The sequence below is a fragment of the Phascolarctos cinereus genome, unplaced genomic scaffold, assembly GCF_003287225.1.
Source record: "Phascolarctos cinereus isolate Bilbo 61053 unplaced genomic scaffold, phaCin_HiC Scaffold_2;HRSCAF=192, whole genome shotgun sequence".
NCBI lineage: Eukaryota > Metazoa > Chordata > Mammalia > Diprotodontia > Phascolarctidae > Phascolarctos > Phascolarctos cinereus.
In genome coordinates, this window is record NW_027555625.1 from 228,218,614 (window position 1) to 228,242,153 (window position 23,540).

General features: G+C 44.2%; 1 protein-coding gene across 2 annotated transcripts in view; it reads right to left on the reverse strand.

The window, feature by feature from the left end:
- HNF4A (hepatocyte nuclear factor 4 alpha) overlaps positions 1-18,865 on the reverse strand; it is a 34,454-nt gene extending 15,589 nt beyond the window's left edge. For both annotated transcript variants that reach the window (XM_020984129.2, XM_020984128.2), the window contains exons 1-3: positions 18,741-18,865; positions 11,465-11,639; positions 8,487-8,581 (exon numbers count right to left, since the gene is read on the reverse strand). In XM_020984129.2, coding sequence (XP_020839788.1) covers positions 8,487-8,581; positions 11,465-11,639; positions 18,741-18,855 — 385 coding nt within the window. In that variant the 5' untranslated portion in view covers positions 18,856-18,865. The remainder of the gene's footprint in view (positions 1-8,486; positions 8,582-11,464; positions 11,640-18,740) is intronic.
- Positions 18,866-23,540: the final 4,675 nt, after the last annotated feature.

Below are 23,540 nucleotides of genomic sequence, written 5' to 3' on the forward strand. Positions count from 1 at the left end.
GTCTCTGACTGTCGATCAGTCTCTATCTTCTCTCTGTCTGTCTCTGCCTCTCTCTTTCTCTTACTGTCTCTGTCTGTCTTTCTCTCTCTGTGTCTGTCTCTCTCTCTGTGTCTGTCTCTCTCTTTCTGTCTCTGTCTCTCTTTCTGTCTGTCTGTCGATCTGTCTCTATCTTCTGTCTGTCTGTCTCTGCCTCTCTCTCTTACTGTCTCTGTCTGTCTGTCTGTCTTTCTCTCTCTCACATACACACACCCCTCTTTCTTCACGCAGCAGACTTTAGCAACTCTCTATTACTTCCGGGTTAAAATATGAAGTGCTCTGGTTGGCATCTAAAGCTCTAAATGACCTGGACCCTTTCTACCTTTCCAGTCTTCTTATACTTTGCTCCTCTTCAAGCATCCTTTAATCCAGCATCCCTGGCCTCCTTGCTCCTTTACACATAGCACTTCATCCCCTCTCTCTGGGACTTTACGCTGGCTGTACCCCTCTTCACCTTCATCTCTTAGCTGCCCTGTCAAGGCTCCTGCCCAACTCTCACCTTCCATAGAAGGCCTTTCCTGGGACTCTTTCTCTCTAACTCTGCTAGTTCCTTCCCTCTGAGATTATCTTCTGTTTACACTGTATGTATCTTGCATGTACATGAATATTTGCATGTAGTCTCCCCAATTAGACAGTGAGCTTCCCCTTTCTTTGCATACGTTGTGAGCTTGTTGATTGACTGACTGTTGGATGTACCCACTTTACCCTGCATCTAGCTCACCACAAGCCTGAGATGGAAAACTAAGATGAGTCCTTGGGTTCAGTTCTGCCTTTGACATAGCCTGGTTGCTTTATCATGGATGGAGAAACTACAGATACGGCAGTTGAAGTGGTAGAGTAAGAAAAAAAGGCTAGGCGTCTTGGACTTTAGCACCGGCTTACCACTAACTAGTTGTGTGACCTTGGCCAGTAACTTCCCCTCTCTGTGCCCTAGCTTCCTCCTCTGTAAAATGGAAATAATCACGCCCACCTTACCTGCCTTAAAGGGCTACTGAGAGAAGATCAAGTGAGAAAAAAGATGTGAAAAAACTTTGTAAGTTAAAGGGTATGAAAGATCTATGCGGTCTATGGGCAAAGGAATTGTCCCCTCCCTTAGGGTCATTCCCCAAGGATGGCTGGGATCAGGGAAAGTCCATGCTGCCATTCTTCCCAAGAGGGAGGAAGAGTGGGGACACACCAGCCAGGGCCTCTGCAAGATGGGTCTGGCCAGTCTTGGAGACAGTATTATCTAAGTGACAATGAGTCCTGTCAAAGAGAAGCAATGACAGTTCCTTACCTGAGTACAGAGGAGCAAGGGGCTTGCAAATGGCTTTCTCATCTGCCCCTCATTTTGTTTTATTTTATCTTCACAAAATCCCTGGAGGGCAGGGGAGCGGCAGGTATTATTCTTCCTTCTGTCCCCTCTTCCCCCGGAAGCCCAAAGGGGTGATTACAGGGTTTGATTGAGGCTGTGAGTTAAGTGAGAGAGCCAGGACTAGAACCAGGTCTCCTGATTCCAAGCTTAGAACTTGTTCTACTACAACATACTCCTCTTGCCAAGAAAAACAGAAATACATTGGAGCAAGAAGGCAGCACTGTATTAGAAGGTGAGCTTCCCCTTTCTTTGCATTGTCAAATCAAGACAGACCTGGGTTCTAATCCTGCCTCTGACAGTAGTTGTGTGATATTGGGCAAGTCACTTAACCTCTCTAAGACTCAGTTTTCCTCATCTATAAAATGGGGATGAAAATAATGCCAACAGTATTTACCCCAAGGAGGAGTAGAGGACTAAATGAGATTACATATGTAAAGTGCCTTGTAAACTTTAAAGTGTTATATGGTTGTCACATGCTAATATTCTTAAAGCCCATGTAAAGGAATATAACCAGGATGGGAAAGGAAGGAAATAAGCATTTGTTAAACTCCTACTATGTGCCAGGCATTTTGATAAGCACTTTACAAATATCATCTCATTTGATCCTCACAACAATGCTGGGAGGTAGATGCTATTATTCCCATTTTACAGTTGAGAAAATTGAGGTAGAAAGAGGTTAAGTGACTTGCTGAGGGTCACACAGCTAGCATCTATGGCCAGATTTGAACTCAAGTCTTCCCAACTCCAGCATTCTATCCAGTGTGCCATTTAGCTGCCTTTAGGATTAAAGATTTGGGACTGATAAGGGGGGGGGGATGGAGAGATACATAATCTCAGAATGAAGTATTTAAAGAACTATCATGGGAAAGAATTCTCTTGGTTCTGCTTGACCCCAGAGGGTAGAATGAGGAGCAATGGAGGGAATTTATAGGGAGACAGTCTGGCTCAAGACATAGACAATATACAGGAGCTATCCAGCCATGGGATGGGTTACCTCAATAGGTAGTGAGCTCTTTGTCAGTGGAACTAGTCAAACAGAGGCTAGATGACCATTTATGCATTTATTCCATTACTCAATAACTCCAGTAGCTCCCAACTACCTTCAGGATCAAATATCAAAAAGCCCTTCACAACCTGGCCCTTTCCCACCTCTCCAGTCTTCTCAATACTTTGCTCCACATACTCCAGGACCCAGCTCCAACAGCCTACTTGCTATTCTTAGCATGTAACATGCCATCTCCTGACTCCACGACTTTTCCCTGGCTGTCCCTCATGCCTGGAATGTTCTTTCTCCTCATCTCTGCCTTCAGTTTCCCTAGCTTCCTTCAAATCCCAGATAAAATGTTTCTTTCTACAGGAAGCCTTTCCCAATCTCCTTGAATGCTAGTGCCTTCCCTCAATCAATTATTTCCAAGTTACCCCATCTATATAGCTTGAATGGCTTGAATGTACGTAGTTGTTTGCATGTTGTCTCCTCGTTAGACTGTGAGCTCCTTGAGGACAGGAGCTGTTCTGGGATTTTCTTTGTATCTCCACTTAGTATAGCACCTGGCACTTAGTAGGTACTTAATGAATGTTTATTGACTGACTTCTCAGTCATATTATACAGGGGATTTCTGCATTTGTTTCCGATCAGTCAACATTTATTAAAGTGGGAGTTTGAATTAGACGTGTTCCAAGGTCCCTTCTCACCCCAATATTCTTCTGGGGCAGGGGTTCTTGGAGCCCATGAACTTGTTTTTTTAAAAAAAGATTTTGGTAACTTTATTTCAACATATTTGCTTCCATTATAACCCAATGTATTTCATTTTATGCATTTAAAAATATTGTTTTGAGATAACTTCACCAGACCATCACAGGGATCCATGATACACATGGCGCCTGAGGGACATCTTAACTTGTTAATGGCTTGAAGTCTGAAACTAAGTTCCAGCTTACTATAGGGGAAACAGTATTGGATTAATACTCAGGAATACTAGGTGAGGAACGTGCAGCCCTTTGACTGAATCCAAGCTTCACAGAACAAATCCCCTTAATAAAAGGATTTGTTCTGTCAAACTTGGACTCAGTCAAAAGGACCTAGAAGGCCACATGTGGCCTCAAGGCCACAGGTTTCCCACCCCTGTTCTGGTCTCAGCTCTGTCATTTGCTATGTGTCATCCTGGACAGGTCACTTTTCATCTCTGCACCTCAGTTTCTCCAGCAGTAAAAGGAATTTCAGTAAGATGAACTCTAAGTTCCCTTCTAGCTCTGACAATCTGAGTTGACTATTAATTTCTATTCCACTTTTAATTCTATGTTTCTCCTTTCTTGAGATACTTACACACTTATTACTGGGTAACAATAATAACTATTATTACTATTGTTAGCATTTACATAGCACGTAAGCGTTCGCACAGGGTGTTCTAAAAATTTGTTATCTTAAAATCCCATGAAGACTTTTGGAACAGCCTACATTATCCCATCTGATGGCTCTGCATTGTGGTTGCTCAATCTATGATATTGACTGACTAAGAGCAGTGAATATCTGCAGATGGAGAATGTCTGAGCCGGAAGAGACCTTAGAACAGAGAATATCAGAGCTGAAAGGGGCCTTAGAATCCAGAGTGTCAGAGCTGGAAGAGACCTCAGAATACAGATGTCAGAGCTGGGAAGGATCTTAAAACAGAGACTGTCAAGAGGTAGGAGGGAACTCAGAACATAGAATGTCAGAACTGGTAGGGAACTTAAAACACAGTTTGTCAGAGGTGGAAGGAACCTTAGAACATAGAACATCAGCCAGGAGGGACCTTAGTCTGGTTTTAATGATATTTAATAGACACATACTTTGACTCCTTTCTCAGGGTAGGAAACCATTTCTTCCATCACTTTAGGGGAGAGTTTTCATGTCCCTTTGTCACTTGAGATTTTTTACCTGGGACTATCTCTTCTCTGATCAACAAAAAACAGGGACATTCCCCCCCACCCCCCACACCTGACTACTTGCTGCCTGTGGTCCTAATCAAAACAGCTTGAACAGGGGGCTGGCATTCCTTCCAGGACAGCCTAACTAAGCCTGGGCAAGGGAGCAGCTAAGCCCGTTGTCGGGATGAAAGGCCTGCTGTCAGCAGCAGTAAATAGGCCCCCTCAAGGTCAGGCTCCACGTTATCAGCACTGGGCTCGAGTTCAGTCACGGAATGATGTTTTCCAAATGTTTGCTCAGTATTAGCCAGGTCGTGGACCTAATGTAACTTCTATTGAATATTAACAGACCAGGGGCAGAGCTGGGGCAGAGGATGAGCCTAGGTTTCCCAGAGAGTCCGTATGCCCTGATGACCATGCTGGGGCCTGGGATTTTCTAGTGTTCCCATTTTAACCATCTCTTTTACTTCCTTACATAGGATCCTAGGTCAACAGCTAGAGGGGACCTTTGAGGCTTCTTGTCCAATCCTCTCATTTTACAGATGGGGAAGTTAACTTGCTTAAGGTCACACAGAATCAGGATTTGAACTCAAGTCCTCTGACTCGAGAGACTCGATCCTTTATTCTATATTGTTCCCCACCTCCTAAGGGTAAAATGATTGGGGCTCTGAACTCGGAGTCAAGACACCTGGGCCTTCCCACCCCTGGCTCCACTTCTAATTAGTTGCATGATCACGGGCAAGTCACTTCCTCGGCCTGGGCTTCAGTTTCCCCATTTGCAAAATGGAGGCAATGCATTTGCACTACCTACCTTACACAGGAGCTTTGAAAAGAGTGCTTTGCATACTTTAAAGTACTATTGGGATACAAGTTGTTATCCTGGGACTCAGTTGTCTCTGGGCTGGATTCTGGAGACCAAGGGATTCTTTCAGAATCTAGAGGCTGGAACCCTGACAGAAGTTTCTCCTTTTTCTGGTTGTAAGGAAAATTTTACCCTCTCTGGGACCAAAAGGTTAGCCCTGGGGTCTCCTCCAAGGAGACAGTATTGTTTCACAACCTGCTAAAGTCTTCCCCTCAAAGGTCAGCTTCCATCTTCTCTGTATCTTTTATATATTTATTTCTATGCTGTCTTCCCTATTAGAATGTAAACTCCCAGAAGGCAGACACTGTATGTTGCCTTTCTTTGTATCCCCAGCACTCAGCACAGTGCTTGGCCCATAGTAAGCACACCACCAATCTCAAGCAGGTGAATGCCTCATCAGGATCATCAGAGACTGTTCTAACTTTTAGGAGCCAATATGAGGGCAGAAGGAATCAGATAAATCACCCAGAACCCAAGAATTGAGGTTTTCTTTTGGTTTTGCCTCTCTTGTATTCCTGGTGCTTTGCACAGTGCCTGGCTCATAATAAGGTTTAATAAATGTTTGTTGACTGATGTGTTTTCATTCTGGCTAAGAGGAAAAAAAGATTAGGTGTTAGACAAAATCCTTAGAAGATATTGAGATAAAGCCTACAGACACCAGCATTCCAAATGAGGAATAATTGGGTGATTGCTAAGTCTACCGTGCTGTGGAGACTACTACTTTATTCTCTCCACTTCTGAGGATTCTATTTCCAAATAAGGAGGTAACCTAAATGGCCAAAACTCCCAAAGGAATGGCCTTCCCAAATCAATGAATGAACTACCCAAGGAAATCTTTCTTGGTGTTGGATTCTCCCACTGGACAGGAGAAAGAAAGTTAGGTGCTGTGAGCCATTATGGAGGTATTTCATAGCAGCTCAGTGGAAATACCAATACCATGACTTACCCAAAGACTGACACCAGTGGTAATCAGTAACCTGGGCCTGCTGTCACATTAATTGTTGCATGTGCATCAACAGAAAAGTCATCCCAGCCTTGTAAATAACCAACAAAACTTACCAGCCCACACTAATCTGTTACCAACCAGCCCTCCCCAACTACACTTGAGCATCCGCCAGTAGTATCAGATGTATCTCCCACTGGTCCGGTATACATTGTTACTTCTTCTGGCAAGTAGGGTAAGTAGACAAGAAGCTATCTCCAGCAACCTGGAATCTCATCCCACTGCCAATAGCTCTCCTAAGAAGTCTGAGAAGCATTGCTCCTGGATGAGAGTGTACATGTAGGTGTATCGGTTCCCACATAGGGTATAGGATTACTATAGGATTGTGGGTGTAGAGAATCCTAGAATCCTAGATTTGTATAGCAGGAAGACAGCTTGATGATCATAAGGGTCAAGGAAGGGAGAGCGATTCTCTCAAAGTCATGAGTATGAAATGTCTGTTAAACAGGTGTGTGCAAAGAGATGACAATACAAAAGTAAGGGATTCCTGGGATGGGGAGCCAGGGTTCTGGTTTCTAATCCTAGCTCTAGACAAGATACTCCTACTCTGTGATTTAGAGAAGTCCTTCCCCCTTTCTGTGCCTCAGTGTCCTTAATACCTGTAAAATGACAAAGCTCAAAGACTTCTAAAGGCTCTTCAGTGCCAATATGCTATGATTGGACATGGTATAAAGGTATTTGAGTGTTTCTATTTAAATCTGGCCTTATGCATAGGCAGAGTGGGTGGCTGTCTGCTGAGTCACCCCCTCCAGAGGAAAAAAACACCGTTCTGCTTGTTCAGTGCCTGAAACACCACCATGAAAAAAAGCCATTTTTGTTAAAATGCAAATATCCACAGGAAGCATTTGGGGCAATGAGCTAAGAATAACACCCTGCTGGAACAGCATACAGAGTCAATGCTCAAAGAAGATCAAGGTGTCTGAGAGGAAGAGTAAGTGTCAAGAGGGAAGGAAGACAGGCTCCAGGGAAAAGCTTTCATGGCTTTGTGAAAAGCCAGCCCTGGTTCCATGTATGTGCTTTGGGGTGTGTGTGTGTGTGTGTGTGTGTGTGTGTGTGTGTGTGTGTGTGTGTGTGTGTGTGTGTGTGTGTGTGTGTGTATACATAGGACAGGGGACCAGAGCTAATCACTGAGCTGCAGGATGGGTGGGAATGAGAGGTTTGAAAGTTCATTGAAGGATATTTGACTGGAAACATAAAATTGAGGCAGTGTGGGATAGTGGAAAGCATGGAGTCAGATGACCTGGGTTTGAATCCTACCTCTGATCTCTCCTGCTTACATGGACTTGGGCAAGCTGCTTCACTTCTCCAGGCCTCAGTTTCCTCATCTGTAGAAGGAGGGGTTTGGACTAGATGGCTTCTAATGTCCTTTCCAGTACTAAATCTATAATCCTAAAATTAATCCATTTAATAAGCCTGTATAGAGTGGCTACTATGGTCAGCTTCTTGGCTTCACATACTCTTTGTGTGGCAAGGATGACAGACCATGGAATTTAAAATTGTAAGGCACCCATTTTAGAGTTGAAGAAACTGAGGTCCGAAGTGGAGAGGCAAGCTTACATTGGATTCTTTGGACAAATGTCATAGTCACAGTTATATCACAGAATGTCAGAAATAGAAGGCACTTTTATGACTGTCTAGTTCAGGGGTTCTTAACCTGAGGTCTATGAACTTGCTTTTAAAAATTTTTTCTATAATTGTATTTCAGCACAACTGGTTTCTTTTGTAATTCTAGATATTTTACTATAGGCATTTAAAAACATTATTCTGAGAAGAAGTCTATAGGTTTTACCAGATTGCAAAAGGATTCTAAGACACATACAAAAAAAGATTAAGAACTTCAGATCTCATCCAAACCCTTCTTCTTCTTTTTTTTTTTAACAGATGAGGAAAGTGATTCACCTAAGGTCATACAAAGAGTGAAGGTGTAAAATAAGGATTAAACCCAGGTCTTTTGACTCCTAAGCTGGTAATCTTTCCATTTTACCTTCCCTGGAGAGCATAAATGAGGCTGGGAAAGGGGGGGTGGGGTAGGACTGAGAGAAAATGCAAATTGTGTGAAATGGCACCACCCTTTTCCAAGTCCTCTGGTAGAGAGTAAACTCATCGACCCAGTCCTTCTCTCCACACCCTTGGCTGGGTGAGTCTGTGTGGCAGGGAGGGGAAGGAGAAGCCAGCTATCTCTTCAATTCTATTTCAAGAACATAGCCTCACCCTCTTCTCCACCATTAGCTTGCCCTTTTCCTTAACCATCTCAACTCAGGGCCACTGGCCAAGCCATAAAATCATGGCTCTGCCCCCAAAGGGTGGAGGATGGGGCGGCCCAAGCTCACCTTCCTTCTTCATTCCTGCCCGGAAGCATTTCTTCAGCCTGCAGTAACGACACTGATTCCTCTTGTCCTTGTCTACCACGCACTGGCGACTAAACCTGATGAGGGAGGAGTTGGGGGTAGGGGAGAGAGAGATAGGAGTGGTGAGAGAAAATGGAAATTCAATTCCATTCCATTCAACAGATATTAAGTACCTACCCTGTCCACAACATTGGAGTCAGCCCAGTAGAAACAGATATAAGCAAGATGAAGCTTCTGCTTTCAAAGGGCCATGAAACAAGAGAATAGAGACTGGAACATTGGACATGTAAAGGACAGTAGTGTGAGAAGGAAAGGCTAAGGAGGGCCTCGAATGCCAGGATAAGAAGTTCATACTTTCTTCAGTACATAATGGGGAGTATTCTAAAGACTGTCATGTGAATACCTACTTTGCCTAGTCCCAGAAGGGCAGAACTAGAATCAATGGGGAGGGAGGGAATGCAGAAAAGTAGATTTCTGCTTAGATACTTGCTAACAATAATGGGGTGCCTTGGAAAGTAGTGGGTTCCCCATCCCAAGAGGCCTTCAAAAGAAGTCTGGATGACTGATGGTCAGGGATGTGGAAGGGGAGGTCAGGTATAGGTTGGCCTAGACAACCTCTAAAAACCTTTCTAGACATTCTGTGTTTCTGAGCTTACAACTAACACAGGGAAAGTCATATATGCGAATAACCAGTATGCAGTAGGTCATCAGTGTAACAAAGTACAGGCAAAGTGCTAAGACAAAATTTCAGCCGGAGGAAGTCCAGGAAGGCTTCATGGACAGGGTGGGTCCCAAGCTGGGCCTTAAAAGAAAGGAAGATTTTAGCAGATGGAACTGCAAGAGGTGTCCATTCTAGCCTTGAGGTGTAATGAACAAATCTAATTTGATTCAACATTCATTTCTTAAGCTCCCATTTCAGTGAGGTACTTTGCTAGATACTGGGGGTACAATACACAAATGAAATAGTTCCTGCCCTCAAGGAGCTTACATTCTGCTGGAATGGCATAAAGCAAGGGGGTGGCATAAGAAGAGGTTGAGATGGGAAAATAAGAGTCCAGTTTGCCTGGAATACAAAATAAGTGTAGAGTGGTGAGAGATGAGGCTGAACGAGTGGGCTGGATCATGTTTGTAAGGGACACTGAATACCAGGTTAAGCAGTTTATATTTTATTTGGAAGGGAAGGGGAACCTTCAGAAGGTTTTTGACTAGAGGAATGAGATGATCAAAGCAGTGTGTTGGGAAAGTTGCCTAGGCATTGTGTAAAGGATGGATCAAAGAGTAGGCAGATTGGAGGAAGGGAGAAAAGCTGAATCTAGACAGTCTAGACATGTGGTAGTGAGAGACTGCATTAGGCTGGTAACTCTGTTAGTCAAGAGAAAAACATGAATGTGGGAGATATTATGGAGGCAAGATGGTCAGGATTTGGCAGCTGATTGAATATGGGGGTTGAGGAAATGGGAATGAGTCAAAGAAAAGTGAAATTTTGAGCCTGGGCAAATGGAGGGTTGTAGTATTACAATCAATAGGAAATAGGGATGTTAGAGGGAAGAGCATTTGGGGGCTGAGAGGAGATGATAAGTCTTGGTTTGGATATATTCAATTTGAGGTATCAGTAGGGTGTCCAGTTAGAGGTATCAAGCAGGAAGTTCTAAATGTAAGACTGGAGCTTTGGGATAGAGGCCTAGATTTGAGAGCTATCTACTTAGAGGCCATAACTGAAGCCAGGAAAGTGGATCACGGTGGTTGTAATGTTCAAATGATACACACTATGGAAAGTGCCATGTAAATGTTAGCCTTTTTACTATCAATATCCTTTGGGACCAGAAGGGAAGGAATGTTATAATGTTAAGAGATGTAAAGCAGATGGCCTTAATCTTCTTAGTAAAATAGGAGGGGTGGTCATCTGCTGCTGATTGCAGAAACATTGTTCTTTTCATCTTGTTTGATGGAGTTCAGCTAGAAAGGGTCCTGGGACAGTCACTAACATAAGCCTTCAGGCTTAATGTGCTGCAGACTGTTGAATAGGTGGAAAAAGTGTTGCAAGCATACTTGGTAGGTATACCTCCTGTAGCATCTGGGACAACAGGGATGCTATGCTCCTCATCCTGTTCCCACATGGCTGTGAGTTCCACTGTTAATGACTGTATTTTGGAAGCTTGGAGATGATGCACACTTGGTATGGCAACATCTACAGGAAACGTTCTTTAAGTTTTTTATGGATCAATGTGATGCCTAGTAATTGTGGGGAACAGTTTGGCTTGTGATAATGGTCTAGTTCCATTACAATTTACTGCCTGAGTTCTCCAAGATATTTTGGGGTCTGTACTTGTGGTAGAGAATGAAAAGTAATGAGCTTCTGGTACATATAATTCTGGTCAGCAGGTTATATGTTGCTAGGTATTCAGCAGGTATTAAAATTTCATAGCCTGTTGTGATGTGTTTGCAATTTCTACCATTTCCTTGTATTTATCAATAAGTCTGAGCTCCTTATGGCCAATCCCTCTATAATTTCTGGTGGTGATGACCTGATCCTGAATTGTCATCATCATCATATATGATGGTGATGATGGATATATATGGACCGGACTTGTGATTTCACTGGTACAGAAAATTTCCAGACATGGAAAACTCCCTCTACCAATGTAGGTTGCCATCTTTTCTATAAATCATAGCCTTAGAAAGTTACATAGAAAGGTTAAGTGATTATCTTAGGGTCAGAGGTAAGTCTTGAAACCAGTCTGGCTTACACCAACCCTATGAGATAAGTGCTATTATTATTCTCATTTTATAGATAAGGAAACTGAGGCACAGAGAGGTTACCTCCCTTACCCATGGCCACATGTATAATAAGCATCAGGGACATTTGATTTGAACCCATCCCTTCCCGATTCCTACTCCAGCACTCTATCCAGGGGCATGGGGAGACAGATTTCCCAAGCTCCTTCCTGTCCCATGCTTACCTGCATGAGTACATATGGTTCTTCCTCACGCTCCTGCGGAAGAAGCCCTTGCAGCCATCGCAGCTGGAGGCCCCATAATGCTTGCCCGTGGCACGGTCCCCGCAGATGGCACACATGGGACTGACCCCCAGGCTGTTGGGGGCATTGAGGTTGACACCTTCAGATGGAGATGCATCTGTGCAGGGACAGAGAGCATAGACGTGGATGAGCAAGGCCTGAGTGGGGTGGAAGTGACAATGTTAGTGGAAGGAACATTCAGTTTAAAAGTCAGAAGACCCTGGTCTGAGTCCTGTTTCCAGTACTATCTGTGTGACCTTAGGTAAGTTTCTTGTCCTCTCTAGGTCTCTGTTTCCTCATCTGTAAAATCAAGACAATGGTATACTAGTACACAGTGTCATGAGGGAAATACATTGCAAACCTTAAAGAGTTATAGAAATATGAGCTGTTATTATTAATAATTTTCCCTCTGGGAGACCATATTCTGGCTTAGTTCCATCATGAGATAAGTAAAGATCAATAGGTTTGGGGGCCTCAGGGCAATTCCAGAAGAACACCACCTGCAGAGATACAGGTCATAGCAGCACATACTTCTAGCTTTTATAATTCACAATGCAATAACTCCTTCTGGGAGGTGAGGAATATAAGTTATTATCTCCATTTTATAGATAAGGAAACTAGGCTCTGTCACACAACTAGCAAATGTCAGAGCTGGGGCTCATCCTGAGATCTTTTGCTACCAAGTTCAGAACCCTCTTCTAGACCATTCCCCCAGCAGGGGAATATACAAGGACTCTTTCTTCCATCTACTTGGCCAGGGAAGGCTCACATGGTGGGGTAGAGGGAGAAAAAAGGGCCTTGAGAATCAGGAGGTACAAACTGGAGAGTGTCTAGGGGCTGGGGAGAACTTAGAGCTAGAAAGACCTTTGAGAATATCTAGTTCAACCCCTTTATTTTACAGGGGAGGGTATGAAGGACCAGAGAAAAGAAATCATTTGTCCAGTGAAGTCACAAATGGACAAAGTGGAGACTAGAACCCAGAACCTTGGATTCCCCATCCAAGTTCTTTCCATTGCACCCTACTATTTGGGGGATGATTACATGGCACAGAAAGGAGGCAGTTCAGCAAGGTGGAAAAACCAGCAGCAGTTGGACAGCAAGAACCTTGTTTGGCCTATTCTAAGGTCGACCTTTCCTAGAACCCTCCTTCTTCCTTACTTGCTCCAAGGTCTCCCTCAGCACAGTGGCCTCTAGGCCTCAGAAACAACCACTGTAGCCTCAAGGGATCATGAAAAAATAAAATTAAATTAAAATTTTGAAAAACTGGTTCTCCCAACTTCCACTGGATTGGGGCTACTGGCCTGGGGACCACTGACCCAATAGTAGCCTCTAGCTCTACCTCGATAGAAAGGAGAGGTAAACGAATGACTGGGAGTTTTGGACCCCTACCTCAGTGTAACTGGGTCCAACTCCTAAAAAGGTGTACACAGGCCAAACAGATTGCTGCAGGCCACTATGGGCAAGGCGTGGTAGTCTGAGGCTGATACTGGGAGATAGGGAGCAGAGTGCTCCTCATTAATTTCCCAAAGACCCAGGATTCTCTCCATCTCCAAGAAGCCACCTGGGATTCAGTCTCAAAGTGATTCCAGGGATGAAACCATGAACATGTAGGTGGTCTGAATGACAACCTGGTCCAGCACCCCACCCCCACCAAGGGGAGATCAGAAGGCTAAGGAACCAGATAGTCTCTAGCTCTGCCTTAGGGGTAAGGTCCAAATTTAGGTGGAGGTGATGGCAGGGAGGATTTGCTCTACCTTTCCTGGAGTTCCATGGAAGCTTGTTAGAGTCCCAGGGAAGCCCCCAAAAGGTTCCAAAAAAGCCTCAGGGGGAGGGAGAGGGGAAGGTGCAGAGTGGTGGAACTTCCCCAGGATTCTGTGGAGCTAATGTGCAAGGAGACTTAGGCTTTTGTTATCTTGGTAAACTTAACTTTTCCATGAATGATGTTTGTGTAAGGATGTTATTTCTAAAACAAATTCTTTTCTGTTAAAAAATGACGCATTCTCCCTATAGCAATGCACTGGTTCCCAAATACAATGAAGGAATGGAACAATGCAACTTTAATTTAAATAAATAAGTCAATTTAGAAGTTCTATTACTTAAAAAAAAAAGTTGGCAGACCTTTAGTTCAGGCTGGTGCCTGGGATGGGAGGATGAAGAAGGAGAGAATTTCTTCATAGGTGCTTGCTCTAGATTCCTACTTGGACTTAGTTCTCTTTGAATTAGAGCTCAATTACTCTAAGGACTAGGAACTGTTACCCTGTCCCCAGGGAGGGAGCTTAGAGTAATAATGATGATGATGATGACTCTCATTTATATAGTGCTTAGAGATTGATAAAAGTGTTTCCCCTCACAACCACCCTGTGAAGGAGGTTGTGTAAACGTTATAAACCCCATTTTGCAGATGATAAAACTGAGACTCATAAAGATTAAGTGATTTGCCCATAGTCAAACAGCTAATGAATAGCAGGGCCTTGATTTGGAGCCCGGGTCTCTTGACTTCAAGTACAATTTGCTTTCCACCAGTCTCCCTTGCCTGGCTCTGCTCACCTCCTTTTCCCTCCAGCAGAGTTAACTTACTGAGCCTCCAGTCCTAATGGGAAATACATTTTAGAGAAGGAAATAGGTCCTATTCGTAGATAAGGGGGGTACTTATGTGAGATAGCATGGTGTAGTGGAAAGAGCCCTAGAGATCTTGGATTCCAGCCCCAGGTCTGTAACCAACCAGACATGTTCCCTTGGCCTCATTTCCTCTCTGAGCCTAAGGGCAGATGGTGATGAGATGAATTCTATATGCCTGCTAGTTCTAGTCTTCCATAGGAGTATTATTATGTATCTATAGTACATATATAATGATGACGATGCTGATGCTGACAGCTCTCAGACAAACTCCCGGCTGCACGCCGCAAACAGATTGGGAATCTTCTCATTTCAGGTCGGTTGGGTTGATGTTCTCCCTCCCCCAAGGGATGAGACCCAGGGGCCCCACAGCTGCCCTCCCTGTCTACCTGCCCCAAGAGTTCTGTGAATTATTGTCGGAGGCATGGTAATTGTTAAACTGTGTGTCCTTTCTCCTTTACTTGCCCTCTTCTCCCTCTCATCACACCAGTCCCCATCCACAGGAAGTGCAGACCCTTCCCCCAGCCTTGGCTCCTTAGAGAGACACTGAAGAGACCTGGGCAAATTTGAAATGTTTTATTTGGGTCCTGAGTGCAGAATAGCCAGGCATCCCTGGAGGCTGAGGCTGGAGGGCCAACTTTTCTCTAATGTCCTGGGGCTTGTGGGGGGGGGGGTGTAGTGATGTTGAACGTCTTCCCAGTAGAGGCCCTGGATGGATGCAGTAGAGGTTGGGAGAAAAATCTTTTCCCTAGCTCTGAACTCTGGAAGGCCCCAGGATAGGGGCGAATTAGGTAACAGAATAATCTGGAGGAGGGGGAAAGAGGAAGGAGAGGGGTAGTCATAGATCTTTTACCCGTTAGGAAAACAACCCCAAGTCATTTCTTTTTCAGCTCCTTTCCCTTCCACATACAGGGCAGGCAAAACATTCTAGAATACTAGAACCCTAGATCTTCTGAGCTAGAAGGGCAGTGTGGCATAATGGAAGGTATGCCAGATTTAGAGCCAAAGGACCTGGGTTCAAATCCCAGCTCTCCCTCTTACTATCTATGGGATCCTAAATCGATCATTTTTACTTTCTAGATCTCAGTTTCTTCATCTGTAAAATTAGGGGTTTGGACTAGACCCTCCCAGGTCTAGAGCACCTAGTGGCACAGGGGATCAAGCATCGGGCTTAGAGTCAGACAGACTTGAGTTCAAATCCAGCCCTGCATACTTACTAACTGTGTGACCTTGGGCAAGTCACTTAACCCCTGTTTGCCTCAGTTTCTCCATCTGTAGAATGGAGATAACAATAGCACCTACCTCCCAGGGTTGTGAGGATCAAGGGAAATAAGAATTGCAAAGTGCTTAGCACATAGAAAGTGCTCTATAAATGTTAGTTATTATTATTATTATTTATGGTCCTAAGGAGTTAAACGTGTTAACCTCTAAGGCCCTTTCCAGCTTTACATCTTTAGCCTATGGAATTCAAAATGTTAGTACTGAAAGGGCCCTTAGGACACAGAACTAGACAATAAGGGAATGTTGGAGATCCTCCAGTCTGATCCCATTATAATTTTTTTTCTTCAATTCTCTTATTTTACAAATGAGGAAACTGATCCCAGAGAAAAGTCACCTACCAAAAGTTACATAATGTGACATCTAGAGCCTGGAGCTCTTCAAGTCCACGTAAGGGCTCTTCGGACCACACTGGGAAACTCTTGCTTCCCTAGCTTAGAGCTGTTTTGTATTTCCTAAGTCATGTGTCCAGCTTTGCTTGGGGTGGAAGGTGGGTGCTGTCCAGAAGGGGCATGGAGGAACCTGCCCCCTTGGTCCTCGGGAAAACTGTGGCAAGAAGATGCCGCAATCTGAACCCCCAGAGACCCTATCCCATGACCTAGCCTGCTGGGGAGCCCAGTCCCTTGATCCTGGCCCAAGCTCATTAGCTTCCTCTCCATTCTTCTTAAAGGAAGCATACAGAAGCCACCGGAAGTGGAGGCAGAGGAGAAGCCTGCGTTCCTCCTATGGGGAAAGCATCAAGGCAGTGAATAAGGCATTGGACTTGCAGTCAGAAAGACCTGGGTTTGAGTCTTCTTCCTGTTGAATGACCCAAAACTAGTCACTTCCTCTCTCTGAGGCTGTTTCTTAATCTGTAAAAAGGAGATAATAATTATTTGCATTCCCTGACTCACCAGGCTTCTCCAAGGAATGTGCTTTATATACTGTTAAGCCTATAGAACTCATCCAGCCAGAGCCTGGCCTCTGTTAGCAGCAAGGAAGCAAAGGTTTCCTAGGAACCCCTAGGAAAGGGCTTCTTGAACCTAGGAACCCCTAGGAAAAGCCCCAGATCTCTGGAGCATCCATGAAGAACTTGGATGGGGGGAAAAAAAATCACGTCTTTATTTTTACTAATCCCTAACTGAAATCTGACATTTCCTTCCATTATAAATTTTGAAAAGAAAAATATTCCAAGAAAGAGTACATAAGCTTCACCAGACTGCCAAAGGGGTCCATGACACATAAACAAATTAAGTAACTAACCTTGGATTGGGGCTTGGACACTCCAGGTTAACAGCTGTTCCCCCAGGCCTGGGCATCCCTAGTAATTACAGTAGAGCACTTCCCTATGGTGCTCAACAATTTGTGAAGTACCTTGCTCCCAGCTCTGAGCAAGGACCAGACCTTGGGCCACAGCCAGCGGTGTGTTCTCATTAGGAGATGGAATGGTTGTGCAAGGACAGTTTGTGCTCTCAGTCATTCCAGCAGAGTTTTCTCTTTCTCAAAAGTTTTCATGACCATAGGATCACCATCATCACCCTTGGGAGAGGGGGAATAATGGAGGTGCCATTCATTATCCCCGTTTCACAGAGGAGGAAACAACAGCTCAGAAAAGGAAAGTGACTTGCCCATAATCACGCAGCCAGTTAGTAGTAGATCTGGGACTGGTCCAGGGCTCTTTGCCTGAATCCAAGCTGCTTCCCTATCTCCATACTTTTCACCAGCTTTCAGACTGCACAGCTAGCAAGCTTTCTTGCTCAGAGATCACCATAAAAGAGACCATTAAGTACTATGGCCTGGGAACTTTCTGTTTCATGGCCTCATCAACTTCTAGCTTCAGGTGGACTCAAAAGTCTTTATTTTCCTTGGGCCAGTCTGAGGCTAGAAGGAATATCAGATTATTTCTGATCCTAGGATCAGAAAACACTCTAGGAAGGCTCAGTTTATGTGTCTGTGCATGTTGGAGAGTATCTGGGATCTTCAATCTAGAAGATCTGGAAGGGACCTCAGCAGTCATCTAGTCTGACCCCTTCATTTTACAGATAAAGAAACTGAGGCCAAGAAGTAAAGTGACTCTCCCAAGGCCACACAGATAGTAAGTAAGTGGCAGAGCCAAGATTTCAAACCAGATTCTGTGATTCCAAAGCCAACAATCCTTCCACTTAGTCCAAGTCTGTGTGTGTGTGCCTGTACATATATGTGAACATATATGTGGGACAGCAACATACCCACCCAGAGAGCTGGATTTATATGCCAACACAGACAGATTCGTAGCCTGACTTATACACAGCAGCAACGTCATAAGCATACATACAAATGAACTTAAAAATAGAACTTGTATACATAGACAAATATGGGACACAAATGCAGATCTATATATACACATGATATCCAGGTGACTTCTTATATCGTGCAGCCAGCCACTTGGCCAAAAAATCTTTTTCCTAGCTTCTCTCCTATGGTTAACCCAGGGGCACCCTGTGATATACTGGCATCCCCTGCCCCCATCTGCCTTCTCGGGGAATACACTTTCCTGTCCCCCTAAATCCCTGGGTTTTCTTTCCTTATTTCTCCACCCTTCTCTGGACTGGGGAATGGAGGAGCCATGGGCCTGGCACCCCAGTCCACTGTCAGAGACAGATTGGCCTCGACACCAACCAAATTAGTCAGTCAGTCAATAAGTATTTATTAAGCACCTACTGCATGCCAAGTACTGTGCTAAGCACCCAGGATACAAAGAAAGGCAAAAGACAGTCCCTCACCTCAACCAAAATATTGCAGGGTAAATGGAAAACAATCAACAGAGGGAAAGTACCAGAATTAAGAAGCATTGGGAAAGACTTCTGCAGAAGGTGGGATTTTAGCCGGGACTAGAAGGAAGCCAGGGAAGCCAAAGCCCTGGCCTAGTAAATTCACTCAAGTGAACGCAATTGAGATTGCCAATAGACTCTACGTCCTATACAAGTTTCTGGCCAGGTACCTGTACATACCTCCACATAGATTATGGACTATTGGAGCTGGAAGAAAAATCTTAGAGATGGTCTGGTTCAACTTTATCATTTTACGTTTGAGGAAAATGAGGGCTAGTGAGGGCAAACGACCTAGTCAAGCTGCCCTGTGCACATACACCTGTACATATACCTCCGTGTGCACTGGCACATACGTACACACACACACAGTCCTGCACATGTACTTCCGGGCCTCGGCAGAGCCACACAGAACCACCATACACACATGTCTATTTCTGTATATAGGACCACACATCTTTATACATCTGTATGTGGTGGTCCACATCTGGGCACACCACCTGCCCCTGCTCCCCAAGCACCCCTCCAGGCAGACTTACCGTTGCCCATGCTCAACACCTGCACATTCTCAAATTCCAGAGTGGTGTAGGCTGGGTCCAGGGCAGCACTGTAATCGGCCATCTCCATGTCGACAAGGGCTTTGGAGAGACGCATTCTCTCCTGCCTGTCCAGAGTGGCCAGTTCCCTCTAGTGAGGCCACCTGACCAGAAACAGGGCCGCTTTGGCCTCCCACCCTGCCTCTCTGTCCCCTCTGCCTCAGCCCTGATCCCTCTATCTGTCCTCCTAGATTTCAAACATTTCTCTGAGAGGATTTACAGAGCTTTCGGCCTAGCCTTTCCTGAGGGGTGGAGGCAAGAGACTAGGGAGGGGTAGGGGTTAATCTTTAATCTTCTTACCCTCTGGTAGACACCATGGGGCTGGGCGAGTTAGGGTTGGGTTAGGCTTGCCTGGGGTTTTTCCCTTTCTTACGGGGGCCATCGTGATTAGGTTGGCTGTTGGATTTGGGGCTGACATCTCCTATGCTAATTACAGACCCCTAGGTCATCGGTCTAACTTTCTCCTTCCTGACACTCAGCATGGCACAGTACAAATGGCCCAAACTGGCAGCCATTAGACCTGAGTTCAGACTTCAGCTCTGTCACTTAATAGCGATGTGATGCTGGACAAGTCACCTCACAGAGTGATATTGTGGAAAGAACACCGGCTGTGCATTCAAAGGACCAAGTTCAAATGCCATCTCTGGTGCTTATTACCTGTGTGATCTTGGGCAGATCGTAACTTCCCCGAGTCTCAGTTGGACTAGATAACCTCTGAGTGCCTTCCAAATGCAGCACTGTGAATCTCCCTCTGACTCAGTTTCTTCATCTGTTACAGCAATAGCTCATATTTCTATAGTGCTTTAGGTTGACAAAGCCCTGTCCTTGCAACAATTAAGTGAGGTGGCTAATGTAAGTATTATCATTGCCATTTTAATACCATTTAGTATTAATATTTAAATATTGTTTTTTACAATTCAGAGTCTTCCTGACTCCAGGTGAAGAAACTGAGGTATAGAGAGGTACATTGACTTTTCATATTCACACAGCTAATGCCTGGGCCGGGATATGAACCCTGGTCCCCTGACTCAAAGACCCAGTGCTCTACCTCATTGATTTCTCAAATGATCAAACTTTCTGATACATTGACTTCTAATCAACATACATTTTAACATGTGTTTGTTGTCCCCTATTAGCTCAGTAAGATCATTGAGAATAGGGTCTGTCTCATTCCTTGTACTTGTCAGAGCCTGGCACATAGTAGGTCCTTAATAAATATGTGTTGATGGAATAGTATTCAGTGAGCATCAGTTCTGTACTAGACACTGTGCTAGGCTCTGGAAAGACAAAGACAAAAAAGAAACATCTAAAAATTTCTCCTTGCTGAGCACATGGTGACAGGATGGGGAATTCAAACTCAAGCCCAAGCATCTCTTTCTCTTAGACTCTGGTCATTTTTTCTGCCCATCTCTCTTCCTGACCACCTCTTTTTCTCCCTAGAGAATAAAAAGATTCTCATTCTTTTCCTAATATTCTCCACTTTGCACTTATCGTACACTCTACCTGCAATGTTCTCCCTCTACATCTCTGCCTCTTGGAATCCCTAGCTCCCTCCAAGGTTCTGTTCCAGTGCCACCTTCTTCAAGAGGCCATTCATCTTGCTAGTGTCCCAAACCAAATCAGTATTTATCTGTTTTGTATTTATCCTGCATTACTGAAAGCTGTGAGCATGTTATATTCCCCTAGGAGAATGGGGAGGGCAAGGAATGCCTCACTTTTGTATTTGTATCTATTAGTCCTAGAAAAGTGCCAAGTACACAGCAGAAATTTAATAAATGCTCGTTGATGATCCATAGAATCTTCATTTTAAAGAAATGTATTGTGGTACCACCCTGGAGTCAGGAGACCTGAGTTTAAATCTGGCCTTGGACACTTACTAGTTGTGTGACCCTGGGCAAGTCACTTAACCCTGACTGCCTCAAAAAAAGGAAAAAAGAATTATGAAGTCAAATAATAATAGCTAACATTTAAATAAAATTTCAGGACTTGAAAAGTGTTTTACATCTGTCTCATTTGATCCTTACAACAACCCTGGGAAGTGGGTGCTATTATTATCCCCATTTGGCAGATGGGAAAACTGAATTTAGACACAGGTTAAGTGACTTGCTCACGTTCACACAGCTCATAAGTGTCTCCAGTCTAGCACTCTATCCAGTGTACCCCCTAGTCATGCTGAATATACACACTCCCTAAGTAGACATTCATGGTGACAAGATTTGTCATAAATGTCACAGAATCACAAGATGCCCAGGTTAGCAGAGTCCTTAGAACGCAGAACGGCAGAGCTGGAATGGTTCTTAGCACCCACAGCACTCAAGCTGAAAGGCAGATCTTCAGGATCATCTAGTCTTCCGTTTTATAGATGAAGGAAGAAGCCGAGGCTGAGAGAAGAATCTGAGGTCACCCAGCTCATTACAAACAAGCTCATCTAAGCCTAGTGCTCTTTCTGCTGCACTGTGGCTTGTTGTCCTTACCTCTCAGTGACCTAATGCCTCCCTCACTCTCTTAATACACAGACATTAACTTGAGTCTTCTCTCTCGAGTATATTGGAAAGAGGACTGATCTGAGAGACAAGTTTCTAGATCTGGCTCTATCTGTTATTGGCTGTGTATCAACCCCCTTCTCTGGGTCTGTTTTCCATCTGTAAAATAAGGGAGTTGTACTCTATTTCCAAGGCACTTTTGTAGCTATGCCTTTCTTGCCCTCTAGGATTCAGTCTCTTCTTTCATTGTCCTTCTTTAAAGAAGCCTTAAGAACATTTAAAAATGTCGCCTAAGATAGTACCCACAGGTCTTCCAGCTTCATATTCTATCTTTGAATAAGGAATTTGCTGAGAGAGGGTTCAAATAGACCTCAAAATTTAGGAATATGCCCCCATATATCCCAGTTCCCCTTAAAACACTGAATGCCAGTGCTGACAGCACCTTAAGAGACCATTTGAGTCAGAAGACCTGGTATGTGACCTTGGGAAAGTCATTCGGTTTCTCCGGGCCACATTTCCTCATCTGAAAAGTAAGGGTGTCAGACTAGATGGACTCTAAGGTCTCTTCCAGCTCTACATCTAGGTGCAATATCCTCATTTTACAGATGGGAAAACTGAGTCCCAGACAAGGTAAGTGACTTGCCTAAAGTCACCCAGCTAATTAGTGGCAGATTCAGAACTCAATAAGTCCTTGCCTAGATGTATAACTAGCCAGAACTGTTCTTGGCTATGTTCAGTTGTGGGGGAAGGGGTTAAGCATCGCAGAGGATAGGCCTACTCTGCAGCAGAGAGGCCCTCAGAAAACCAGCAGGGGAAGCATGGGGACTCAGTGATGGCAGGGAGAACACACCCCTTGATGCCCACATCCTAGGGAAAAACTCCATTTGTCCCTCTCTCATTATGGTTTTGTCTCAGACCTCTAGGTCTGAGATTTTCTTCCCACTGCATCACAACCTTTAATTATCTTTGTAGATCTATGACCTGGGATCTAAATCTCATCTTACTTTCCCCACTATGCCATCAACTGGCAGTAACAAACTCTATAATCCTTGTGTGAAGAAGAGTTTCCCTTAGTTTGTTCTGAAGCCGTCTCTTCTAAACTTCCTGAGCATCATTAATCAATCAACAAGAATTTATGAAGTGCCTGCCATGTGCAAGGCACTGTTGTGGGAATACCAATACAGCCTAGGAAACACTCCCTACATTCTAACAGGAAAGTCTAATATACATGTGTGTGTGTATATATTTATATATAGACAGATAGATAGATAGATACACACACACACATACATATATACATATATACACATACATGAAGAATAAATATAAAGAAAATAAATACAAGTAAATACAAAGTAGCTCTAGCAGTTAGCTGTGATCAAGAAAGGCTTCATGTAGAAGGTAGTGGCTAAAAAAACAAACAAACAAACAAACAAATAAATAAATAAAAAGGGGCAGCTAGGTGGCACAGTAGATAGAGTACCGGCCCTGTATTCAGAAGGACCTGAGTTCAAATCCAGCCTCGGACACATAACACTTAACTAGCTGTGTGACCCTGGGCAAGTCACTTAACCCCATTGCCTAAAAAAATAAAAAAATAAAAACAAATTAAAAACAAATAGAAGGTGATGGCTTTGCTCTCTCTTAAAGGAGGAGAAGGGGTAGCTAGGTAGCATAGTGGATAGAGCTTGGAGTCACTTAAATCTGAATTCAAATCTGGCTTTAGACACTTACTAGCTATGTGATCCTGGGAAAGTTACTTAACTCCTATTTGTCTCAGTTCCTCATCTGTAAAGTGGGGGCACAGTAGAGGAGGAAATGGACAACCACTCCAGTATCTTTGCCAAGAAAATCCCACGGACTGGCCCTTGGAGTCAGGAGGACCTGAGTTCAGATCTGGCCTCAGACACATGATACTCACTATCTATGTGACCTTGGGCAAGTCACTTAACCCCAATTGCCTCACACACAAAAAAAATTCCACAGACAAAAGTCCATTGGGTTTTGTAGAGTTGGACATGACAGAATAACCACAACAAAGGAGGAGGGGGATTCTATGAAGCAGAGGTGAGGAAGGAGTAAATTCTAGGCCTAGGGAGGATAGGGTGGGATGACCAACGTAAAGGCATGTACGTAGGAGATGCAGTGTGGTGTGTAAGGAACAAAGAGGAGGCCAGTTTGGCTAACTCGCAGAGTACTGGAGGTGAGTCGTGTGAAGTGAGGCTGGAAAAGATAGGTTGAGGCCAAGTTGTGAAGGTCT